The 12,046-nt window shown below is 47.5% G+C and overlaps 1 protein-coding gene across 19 annotated transcripts in view; it reads right to left on the reverse strand.

The window, feature by feature from the left end:
* The window catches only part of FHIP1B (FHF complex subunit HOOK interacting protein 1B), a 166,190-nt gene that overhangs the window by 3,502 nt on the left and 150,642 nt on the right, over positions 1-12,046 (reverse strand). For 13 of the 19 annotated variants that reach the window (XR_010406997.1, XM_064577039.1, XM_064577033.1 and 10 more), the window contains 8 exons: positions 9,807-10,135; positions 9,036-9,674; positions 8,509-8,667; positions 8,250-8,336; positions 7,842-8,042; positions 3,964-4,043; positions 3,556-3,761; positions 2,374-3,153 (listed from right to left, as the gene is read on the reverse strand). Coding sequence is in view for 18 of the 19 variants with exons in the window: in XM_064577039.1 (XP_064433109.1) it covers positions 2,374-3,153; positions 3,556-3,761; positions 3,964-4,043; positions 7,842-8,042; positions 8,250-8,336; positions 8,509-8,667; positions 9,036-9,674; positions 9,807-9,944 (2,290 nt within the window). In the remaining variant the exon portion in view is untranslated. The remainder of the gene's footprint in view (positions 1-2,373; positions 3,154-3,555; positions 3,762-3,963; positions 4,044-7,841; positions 8,043-8,249; positions 8,337-8,508; positions 8,668-9,035; positions 9,675-9,806; positions 10,136-12,046) is intronic. The other 6 variants (XM_045894258.3, XM_064577042.1, XM_045894257.3 and 3 more) reach the window with 4 other exon arrangements.

A 12,046-nucleotide genomic window follows, 5' to 3' on the forward strand; every position in this document is an offset into this window, starting at 1 on the left:
GAGGGGTGGGTACAAGGATACAAGGCCTAAACACAATGCACATCGTGCTCATTCTTTCCAAAACCAAGAGACCCCCCCCCCCCAACCACTAGATGAAAATTACTTGTAGGTCAGTCCCTGGGTATGTTTAAATATCCTGTGATCACCTACTCTGGAGATGAAATGGCAGACACCAGATGGACCCACAGGAGTCCAGATGCCAGCTTTACACACACTTCAGATGAAGAGCCAGATCATAGGCTCTGGAGTCAGAAAGACCTGGTTTCAAATTCCAGGTTTATCTTTTACTAGTTAAGTTACTGGATGAATCAAAATTCTCCAAGCATAGTTTCCTACTTGGCAAAATGAAATATACCCACCTCATAGTATTACTAAAAGGATCAAAAAGATATTCTTATAAAGCAGTTAACCCAAGATCTAGCAAATTATACGTATTCAGTAATAACTATAAGCTACATAACATCTCTCAGTTTTTTAAAAAGCTTCACCCAAGAGGCACAGAAGAAAAAAAACAAGCAAGAAAAGTAAATGGGACCAAAAGAAGAATCAGGTTACACACAAGACAGAGGATAACACTACACCTAGGTCAGAAGAAAGCAAGAATGAACTGTAGCAAAGACAAAGGTGACTAGACAGGCCAACTTCAAGATAGGGGAGAAATCTCTGGAAGCCCAAAGAAGAAATCAGCTCTGTTCGGGTACTAAGAACCAAGAAGGTAAAAAAGTTTAGTTCAGAGCCAGAGAAAATGGATTAAGCAAAGTGCTGGGAAAAACAGAAGGGATCAGAATGATCTACTAGAACCATCACACTCTGTCTGACCAGGGATCTGTGAGGAAAAGGGATTATACCTAAGAACTGCACTATGAACTAAGACAGGAGAAGAATGAAGGGAAAGAGGCAGCGAGTTCTGAAAAAGATCCTAGAACATTCTCCACTCCAGATGCACATGACTAGCCTTAGCTCCATACAACCCTAGTTTAACAGGGTCCCTAAGATACTCCATAACTTTGTCCTTCTGTTTCTCTCATTTCCTGCGACTCTCTTCCAAGAGAAAATTCAAAAAGCTCAGGTGAGTTTACAAAGAAGAAAAGGGACACTTCAACAATGTGGTAAAACCTGCATACCACCTTCTAGTGGTATTGAGCAGGAAGGAGCAAAGCCTAAACAAATGGAAAGCCATTTTCTGTAGTCTGCAAGAGGGAGCTGTCCGGACTCTAGAGCAGAAGCTTTGGTGTTGTACAAGAAGGATGGCAGAATATCCCAGGCCCAGTTAGGACATGGACTGATCAAGGCATGATAACTTGACTGCAAACAACCAGAAGATGGGTGGATACCTTGGTCAACTTTTATCTGCCATGCATTCAAGAGATGATAATCCTAGTGAAAAGCTTCCATGTGCTGAGCTCTCCCAATGCACCAGCATCACGGTGAGTTGTTTAAATGCATCAGTGATGTGAACAGACACTAATTCAAGGTATGTCTAGTCCAAAGCACTACACTGCTTCTTAGAAGTGGTTTTTTGCCCCCTAGAGTAAGGAGAGTAAGGATAAGAACCAGGTAAGAGCAGGATTGGTAAAGCTGGCTCTCAAACAAAAACCGAAGAGGAGTTAGCCCAGCCACTCAGGTCAGGTCTAGCTCCAGGGTCTTTGGAAAGACCAAAAGAACTCAGCTCGGGAGCTCGGGGCCACACTTTTGTCATTTGCCCTCAAAGAGGTATTTCACTCTATTTGCTTCAGTCCTTACTATTAACCGTAAGACGAAGAAAGTCTTACTGGGTAGTCATAGCAACCAACAAGGTACAAGGACAGAGAACAGGAAAAACCTGAAATTGAGTCCTTCTCTGAGAAGACAGGGAGAAGAAAGGAGGCCAGGGCAGAGTATGGGAAAAACACCAGAAGAGCTGATCCTGGGCAGAAAAGTTGACAGGAGACCCAACACCCAAGACAAACATGGGAACAGCATGGAACGGCATGGCTTACAGGTACCTCACATATAGAATAGCATGTACGACTCCATATATATTGTTCAGATATATTGCTGTGATTCACCAGGAAACACCAAACACAGAACATCCTGATCACAATCCCAGGAAATGGCCAGACTAGGGAAGAGGAGGAACATGCACATAGGACAGACATATAAGGCTCAGACATAAATCAATACTCAAACCAGCACAAGCATGGAAGACGTATACACAAACACAGAGACAGAAGTACAACAGAGTATGTATCTGGAATGGACCCAAGCAAAATGGATGAGGAGCTAGGCAAGTACACAGAAATGACATGGCCAAGAAGTCTCAGATATTAGCACAAACATGTCGAGTACATGCAAGGAGTACACAAAGGAGAAGGCCTAGGCTAAGTAGCTTACCAGTGAAGGGCTGGCTTGGCAGCTGGTTGAGAGTCCGCAAAGGGCTGCTGAGGAAGGGGCCAGGGGGCTCAGGGGGACAGGTGAAGCTCTCATAGGCCTCCTCCTCCTCAAGAGGTAGTGGAGGCTCTAGCAGGGGTCCTGAGCCAGCCCCCCCATTGCTCAATGCCACCTCGAGTTCCCGGAGCTCCTGCCCAAAGCCCTCTAGTCCTGCCATGGCCTCGGAGGTGCCCTCTGGCAGGTCCCCAGCTCCCTCCTGAGGCACCCGACGAACCTTCTTGGCCCCCTCAGGCCATGGTCCAGGCACCCCATTGAGCTGGGGAGGGGGCAGGAGGCCAGGGCCCTCCCCTGCACCCCCAGCAAGCCCCCCACTCCCCAGCTCTTCCTCCTCCCCTTCCCCCACATTGTCCCTGTCCTCCTCAGGCAGTAGGCTGCGTTTCTTAGTCCGGGAGCCAACAGGACTGGGCTCAGGAGGGGGCCGCTCGCCATCATAGGGGGCAGACCAGGTACGGCAGGCTCGGACACACCGGTCCACACCACGGCGTGCCTCACGCAGATACTCCAGGTAATTGTCTTCCAGCTCACCAGGCTCCTCCACAGGGCTGGGCCTTCGGCCAGGGCTGGAGGCTGGGGATGCAGCAAGCCCTGGTGAGCGAGGGGCTGGAACTGGGGATTCCGAGCCACCCAGACTCTGCTGTCGCAGGAAGAGGGCCAGTCGAGATGGTGTGGAGGGCCGGGGCACTGTCACCACAGAAGAGGAGTCAACACTTGGGCTTCCAGGGCCTATAGAGGGAAAAAACATAAGAGGGATCAAAGAGACAGAGGGCTAGGAGGAAGGATAAGACACCTACGGAGACTAATAGAGAAGGCAATGAAGCGACAAAGACATGCGACCTATTCAGGCAGCTGATTCTCCACCCTCCTAATTAAGCTTTTCAGCATCCACCACCCCCTCTCACTACCCCCAACACCAAAGAAACAATGGAAAATAGAAACAATACAGGACTGGAATGAAGAAGAGGAGCAGCTTTACTCAGAAGCTATATTTCTTTGGTGGAGTTAAGGATCCACCCTGCAAGACCCTCATCGACCTCTCCAAAGATGGAATGCCACTCATGGCCACATCCTGCCTCCCCCCACCCTAGTCCCACCTTCTTGCTAGGCTCCCCAGAACCCAGGCCATACCCGTGGTGTCCTCCCTTCTCCCTGCCTCTCTGCTAGGCCCACCTCGTGCCCATGGGGCATGCTCTGGATGGGGTGGGCTAGGGGCACGATGCCGACAACAGCGTGGGATTAGGGAGAGAAACTTGTCTGCCGCCCGTCCATATAGGTCCACATCACGTACAGCTGGCTTCTGGCTCAGCATCACATGGTTACATGGGACAAGATACCTGGGAAAGACAGCAGAAAAAGGACACAGGATAGATCAGGAAGGACAGGACCTGGGAGAACATCAAGCCAATGGAACTACATGACTAAGCCAGGCTCCAAGAGGAAACACATGAGCAACCCCAATACAACCCATTGCCCAGCAGTGCACAAGGCCTAGAGGGTTCAGGATCAGCCATCCCTCAGCCCTGCCCCCACAGGTACCTGAGAACCAGCTGCAGCAGGACATCCTCACAACTGAGGTTCAGTAGGGTCCTGAAGAGACTCAGAGAGACCATGCAGAGCTGGGGAGGTGGGGGAGGAGGGAGGGAGTCACCATAAGAGCTCTCTACCCTCCAGGATGTTTACCAAATGGGAACCCCCAGCCCCAGGCCCAACCAACCACTCCTGGAGTAACAATGTACACAGGGCCTGGCACATAATAATCACTCAATTATTAAATAAAGGCTCATATGATCTTTATAGGCAAGACTTCACTGTTCACAGATAGGAATGAACCATGTGTCAGAGTCTGTATTTCTACAGACTACACACGTCAGCAGACTCTCTGGCCATATACACTGGTCAGCAGAGTTTCCAGCAGTACTTAATGGAATGAGTACCCATAAAAAGAGACTCTAAGAAATACTGGGATTGAGTGAATGACTACTAGGAGACAACAGCAATAGGATAACTGAGTGAATGCCTGTCAGCAGAGACCACAGCAGCACAGCAACTAAATGCCACCAATAAGAAGCCAGAGGGAAACTGGAAGAATCCCAGCTGGGAAGTGGGCAGGGCTGTGAACGGGGAGTCTGAGTCACCTCTCCAACACTGTGTATCTCTGAAGGTAGAAGAAAGAGAAGCTCAAGTACAGCTGACAGGAAAAGGAAAAAATAGGTGGGTCCAGAATAGAGGAAACCATTTGTTTTAGAAAATAAGAAGGTGGTGGGGCGCCTGGGTGGCTCAGTTGGTTAAGCGACTGCCTTCGGCTCAGGTCATGATCCTGGAGTCCCAGGGTCGAGTCCCGCATCGGGCTCCCTGCTCGGCAGGGAGTCTGCTTCGCCCTCTGACCCTATCCCCTCTCATGTGTTCTTTCTCTCTCATTCTCTCTCTCTCAAATAAATAAAATCTTAAAAAAAAAAAAAGGAAATAAGAAGGTGGTTCTTCTGTGGCTAGGCGAAGAGAGGGGAAGAGAAGAGACCCGTGTAAGTACTCCCTCACTCCTCTAAATCCCCACAGCACCTTCTCTCTACTTCCCTCATGGCAAGTATACCTGGAGCTCCCTGAAGACCAACTACTGAGTCTTAGGCCAGGGCACCACTGCACAGTCTAGGTGCTCATCAGTTACTAAACGATTGTGGGAGGATTAAAAGTCAACTGCAGTGGGAAAGAGATGAGATAGCAATTCACACTTTGGACAGCACAAACGTTCAGATTTACCCTGACCATTTTAACTAGCAAGGAAAACATTCCTTGCTAGTTAAACACTCACTGAAAGGTTGTGTGGTAGGTAGAAAAATGGCCCCCCGAAGATGTCCAGATCCTAATCTCCAGAACCTGTAAGTATTTTACCTTACATGACAAAAGGTACTTTGCAGATATGATTATGGTTATGGAATCGGAGATGGGGAGAGTAGCCCGGATTACCCAGATGGGCCCAATCAAATCACATGAGTCCTTAAAAACAGAGAACCTTTTCCAGCTGGGTCAGAAAGAAAAAGGAAAAGAAATCTGAAGCATGAGAGAAACCTGATCCACCACTGATGGCTTTGAGGATGGAAGGGGTCCACGAACCAAGGAATTTGGTTGGCCTCAGAATCTGGGAATGGTCCTCTCTGCTGGGGGCTGGCAAGAAAATGGGAAACTCAGTCCTACAACTGCAAGGAAACAAATTCTACCAACAACCCCACCTAGCAAGTAAACGGATCTACTACTAGAGCCTCCAGAAAGGAACACAGCCCCACCAAACATTTTGATTTTAGCCCGATGAGATCTGTGTCATACGTATGATGTACAGAATTACAAGATAATAAATTTGTGTTGTTTTAAGCCACTATGTTTGTGGTAACTTGTTATGACAGCAATAGGAAATTACAGGTATACAGGCAGACAAACTAGCATGATTCACTTTAAGCCACAAAAGACAAGCTTAAAGAAATTCAAAGTCAGGGCAACAGAATCATGCCTAAAAAGGCCAAACAATGGAAAGAAAAGCAATTGCATGTTTAACACAGGCATCCTGAAATAAGAAGCAATCTGGTTCCTCCAAGAAGCAGGAACCAAGAAGGAATAGCCCAAGAACATGAAGGCCCCTGAGAGACCAGAGGACCAAATGCAAGACTAATAGAAACAAATGCTAAAGACTAAAGACAATGTGAGAGGATCAAAGAAGTGAGGACAAGATTAGGACAAAAGAAAGACAGATAGAGCCTGGCATAGTGGAAAAAAAAAAACAACCTCAAGAAGGAAATCAATGGTCACAAAACACGAACAGAACATTCCATCAGGCCAAACAGATATAAGACCATGGTTTAACTTTAGCATAGTGAGAAATAAACCTTTTTGGGTATCTTTGTAAGATTAAACCTTTGACACCTATTCCCTATTGGTTTTTACCAATAATACTTAATTAATTCAGGCATGTACCATAATTACTTTTTGGAATATTGTAAAGTTTCATATGCCCTGTGTCTTACAATTCAACAGAGCTAAGGCAGAGCCTAGAGTATGTTGTCGTTGTTGCCATTTTCAAATTCTGAAGTGTGCACCTGGTTCAGAAACACTGGTCTCATCCAGTGTGGAATATCTCATCCACACCCTTAGTTATTCACATACCCTTCAGATACCCTTAGTTATTCTATACCCTTCCATCATTCATAGCTCTCCTGAAACCTCACCTACCATGAGGCTGACTACAGGTATCTCAAGGTATCTCAATTATTTGAACAGTTTTCCATAATCTTTAGTAATCCAAGAACTTCTATTTTAAACACAAGGACCTAGGGAACTTCAATTATTTGTAATAAGAAGGAAACAAAAATGGTTCCAGAGCCAAATAAATGCCATAAAATCCATGACTAAACGAATGCTTTATTCCCCTAGACAGACTTTGGGTCTTCATTACTTGGAAACTACTTATTCCTATTGCCATATATATTTCTACTGGTTAAAATCCAAACTTCCCACCATGGTCTACAAGGCCATGCATGATCTGAATCTTACCTGCCTCTCAACTTTCATTTCATTTCCTTCTCCCCCTTGCTCACTACTCCTCCATTCATACTGGTCTTTCATGTCCTCAAATACATTCAGCTCACCCCCATCTCATATCCTTTGCATGTTGCTCCCCCTGCCCAGACTCTTCTTCCACTTGTTCTTCAATAGGCAAACTCCCTCATGACCTTTAGGTCTTAGCTCAATGTCACCTCCTCAGAGAGGTTTCTGACCACCCTATTATTTTATAAGCACGCTGTTTAGTTTTTTCATAACAATGACCACAATTTTTAATTATTTTATTAATGGGTTTGTATGTCTCTAAAGGAAGCTCAATGAAGTCAGCAGCCATGTCTACCCTGTTTACCATTTATCCTTAGTATGAGAAAACAGTAAGGCATGTAGTGAACATTCAGTATAAATGCTCAGGAAAAGGGAATGTTTAAGTAGGTAGGTGGGCGGATGGGTGCCCCGAGTTATAGTTCAAATGCAGCAAATCCAAAGCAGAGAAAAGCTAAGCATACCAGTAGCAGCAGGACCACCTATCAAAGCAGACACAAAACCTGGAGAAGTGATCCCGAGTCACCCACAGCAGGCCACAGAACAATACACAGCTAAAGAGAACCTCAGGCCAAGGCTACAAGTATAGCACAATGGCAAAACCTCTAGTCATGATGAGCAGCCAGCTATCCAGAAAAAGTAACTGTGTTCTAGATTCATATATTACAAAAGCAAGGGAGTAGACTAAAATCTGTACCCAAAATGGTCAAAAGTTTAATACTGGAAAGGAAATGCCACCTAACTTTGAAGTGACTGCTGGAGACAAAGGCCAAAGAAGGGCAGGCGCACCCTCCCAGAACAAAGGTCAGAGAGAGAAGATGGCTCACCCAGGTAAGCCAGGACAGAGGTAGGGGCCATACCCGGGAGTTGCTGCCAATACGGGCAACGAGGGTGTCAAGGATGGTGTGGGTGTCATGCCGGTGTAACAGCAGGAATCGCAGGAAGGTACGGAGCAAAGCAGGCTCTGAGATACTCCGTAGGAAAAGTTCCAGATAGGCGGTACTGGCGATCATCTCCTCCACAGAGGTCTGGACGAAGGGAAGGGAAAGTTTGGAGATTTAGGGCTCCCCTGCACCTATACGGAGTCATTTTCCCTGAGTTCTGAGGAGGAAGCAGGAGCAGACAGGGAAAAAGGGAGGAGTACCCAGCCCACTGCCTCCCACATTGGTCCTGGCATTCAGGTCACCACCCCTCAGCCTAATACCCTAATCTGCCTTGCCACCCATAATTCTCACCTTGTGCAGGGCAGGGCCCATGACAGGCACCAGAAACCCATTATGGATATAATCAACTAGCTGCTTCTGCACCAAAGGGTGAGCCACCTGTAGGGGTGCAAGAGAGAGGGAGGAGGAATGTGAGGTGGCCACTGCCTGGAAGGGAGCAGAATACCCTACCCCCAAGATGGCAGAATAGCAGAATTCCAGGGAATGTGCCCCCTCCCCCCATCTCCCCAGAATGACCAAAGACCAGACCTCCTGGGAACCCGAGTCCCACCTGAATGACTGCATTGCAGAATTCTAGGGAACTCATGAACAGCGCAAGGGCTGGCACGCCCAGCCAGTCCTCCCGTCGCAGGCAGTGCCAATCATCCCCTGGAACCTCAATCTTTCGGGGCAGTGAGGAGTACAGGGCACTCAGCCCTGTGGCCAGCACCTGGGGGCCATCCCCAAGGACAGGTTACCAAAAGCTCAGGCAATATAAAAAAAGGGGAGCAGGGGAGTTATTAACCCAGAGTTTTGACAGGAGTGGGAAAAGAGCTATACCCAAAGCACATATTTAGTTACCGAATGTGCTGGGAACACTGGCCCTGGGAACACTGACCCATGAAGAGCCTTAGTACCTGTGCTATCCACCTAAGCCATGTTTCATCCCCACCCCAACTCCAGGTACTGCTTTCAAACCTAGGGGGCTACTACCTAAAGGAGGACCCCATACACAGCCCCTCCACATCTTCTGGATAGCAAGGTGCTGTCCAATGTCTACACACCAGACCCCACCCCCCCATCCCAGGAGGTGCTGACCGGGCAGAAGTAAGAGTGATCTGCAATGTAGCGGCCCACAGTGGGACTCCCAGCAGACAGAGCCATGAGCAGGAGTAGGGCGTCACGAGCCTGCTGGCCCAGTGTGCCCTCTCGATGGACGAAGGGAACAAGGCGAGAAAAGAGGAGAAGACGGGGGGCAGCTCCAGGCTCAGGAGGTGGCTGTAGGAAGAACTCGAGCAATGAAGGCTCCCGGGCCAGACACACACACAGCTGGCTGAGAAGTAGCACCAGGCCTTCATCTAGTGCTGGGCTACTGGGCACAGGGCGGCCACACGCATCCAGCAAGGTCAGCAGAGCCTCACGAACCGGTCCATGTCGCAACAGCGGCTGGCGAGCTTCGCTCACTAGCATCTCAAACAGCTTCAGTTGCTCAGCTCGCCGTTCTTCAACCCCATCCCCAAGCTCATCCCACTGAAGCTGCCACACCAACACACGGGTTAGCAGGTCCTCACGCAGAGCAAACTCCAGCAAGGGCCCAGGGGCCGTGGGGGCTGAGGGGACAGCACGATCTTCTACCAGCAGTGTCAACATCTGGTAAGTGTGGTTGCGCACAGCACTGAGATCATCTGCACCCCCAGGAGCTGCCCGAGGACCTTGCCGCTCCAGGATTCGCACCGCCTAGAGGAACAGGACAGAAGATAGCAGGAATCTAAGACAATATGATGACTAAATGGGATGGTGAGAGAACACAGAAGGTTGGAAGGACTCAGGCAGCCAGTAGATCAGGCCATTTGGCATAGAATCTCCTACCTGGGACCAGTGATTCTTGAAGACCATGAGGCAGGTCTCAGGGTCAGCCATGACAGGGGTCTGCAGACTGGCCCCCTGAGGGACACGGTGTCCAGGGCCCCGGGAGGCCAGTCTGCTCAGCCAGTTCATCCTCTCCATGAGGCAGGCTGGGCAGGGCCAGCGGCCAGAGGGCCACACTCTGAGAGTCTGCCAGCTGGAGGCTTTCTCCACTTGTGTCTCTAGTCTGCTTCATCCGGTCTGCAGGAGCCAGTAGCTGGCCATGGAGCCAAAGAATACACCAGGCTGGAGAAGTGAGCCCAGAGGTCACTGCCCAGGCCAGACCTGCAAATCTAATTCAAAGAGAGAGAGAAAGGAAGAGATCAACAGGAGTTTGCCTCTCTCCACTCCCCAACAGGAGGAACCCAGAGCCACCAATCCACTGAGAATTCCACGTACACATGCACACACATAACATCTTAAATGTAATGTGTTTAAAACAGAACTCACTTCTACCACCCAACCTGTTACTCCTCCAGCCTTCTCCATCTCAAGAACTGATACCAACATTCACCTACATGCTCAGACCAAAAACTTGGGCATCATCCTTATTTCTTCTTTTCCTTAATTCCAATATCCAGTTCATCAGCAAACCCTATCACCTATACCCTCAAAGCATGTTTTACTATTGCAATAGCTTCCAATCTGGTCTCCATGCTTCCAGTCTTGCCTCCCACCCCCCTTCACAGTCTTGATCTGACTCCAACCACCTGGGAGTACTGAGGAAGAAATTTTTTTCTACCAATCACAGTCCCTCCCTAGAAGCCTACCCAGTAGGAAATAACCCAACAGACCCTTAACTAGCTGAATACACACATAAGAGGTGGAAATCTAGAGCAAACCAAAAGAGCAGAACAATTTTCATTCCCGCAAAGAACACAGGGACACATTCCCATACACACACATACACCCAACTCCTGCCAGATATATCCAACACTCACTCCTGGGGACATGACAGGACACCCTCACTAGAGAAAGGGGAAAACTACCAAAACAGCTGTTGGCCTAGACAATAACTCACAGCTCCTTCTCCAACGCACCCCTCACCCCCTCAGCATTATTATCTCTCACAAGTACAAAAACTTCAGAGGAAAGGTGTGGTTCAGTTGTCCTTCCTCTTTAAGCTCAACAAAGGCTGAAGGAACCCAGAGACCTGGCACCAGCCCCACACTTTGCCCTCGGGTTAACACCATTCCCTTCCACCCAGATACTCTCTCTCACCATTACCAACTCACAACTAAAGGAAGGTAGCAACTAGGCTTAAGGAAACCTATACAACAGGACACAGTCTTACAATAAAGGGCAGGGCCAATCCTAAACAGCAGGCAGGGCTCACTCACTGATTAACTTAAGTACATCCATACTGATAAAGTACTGAGTACTCTGCTAAATAATCAATGGAAGTACGAAGACAGATAAAAACAGTTGGATGGGGAGCATTAATAAAAACTCCAATGAATATTATAAACAGAGGTATTTACAAAAGAGTTACAGGGACATGAAAAAAAGCAACTAATTCTGCCTGAGAGATTATAACAGGATTCCAGAAAAGAGGTGATATCTGACTTAAGCCCTTAGCAATGAGATACTGGCCACAAAGAGAGCAGAGGGAAAGGCCTTCATATTAAAAACAGTATGTACAAAAATATGGCACTGTGAAAGAACATGACAAATCTGAAAATCAGTTCCAAGTTTGGGGTGGCCTAATCACAGAGTACTTAGAGAAAAAAGAAACATTATTGAGTTGAAGAGTAAACATGTGTGAAGGTTATAATTATCACTGAGTATCATGCTAAAAAGTTTAAGTTTTATCTACTGACACCCTGGAAACAAAGGAGGTTTTTAGACAAGGAAACGACAAGATCAAATTTGCTTTTAAAAAGATGTCAGATAGCAGTCTAAGGTGGAATAGAGAGAGGCAGATGACAGATAAAGTAAGGTGGTAAGAGCAAGATTAGAAAAGATAAATATGAGATTCACCTTTATCTTAACATGTCCCAGGTGATAATGAAATTATTTACACATGTAATATCCCTGCCAATAATAGCAAGCTCCTTCAAAAGGGACCATACCATTCATTCTTCTTTGCAATTACAGTGCCAACAGTGCCTGGCATTCAAAAATGCTTGTGGAACTGAATGCTAAATGAAAAATAATTATAGCTAACATATACTGAGCACTTACTACATGGCAGGCTCTACTCT

The sequence above is a fragment of the Mirounga angustirostris genome, unplaced genomic scaffold, assembly GCF_029215605.1.
Source record: "Mirounga angustirostris isolate CCGP_5_RB_7025 unplaced genomic scaffold, mMirAng1.0.hap1 SCAF_13, whole genome shotgun sequence".
NCBI lineage: Eukaryota > Metazoa > Chordata > Mammalia > Carnivora > Phocidae > Mirounga > Mirounga angustirostris.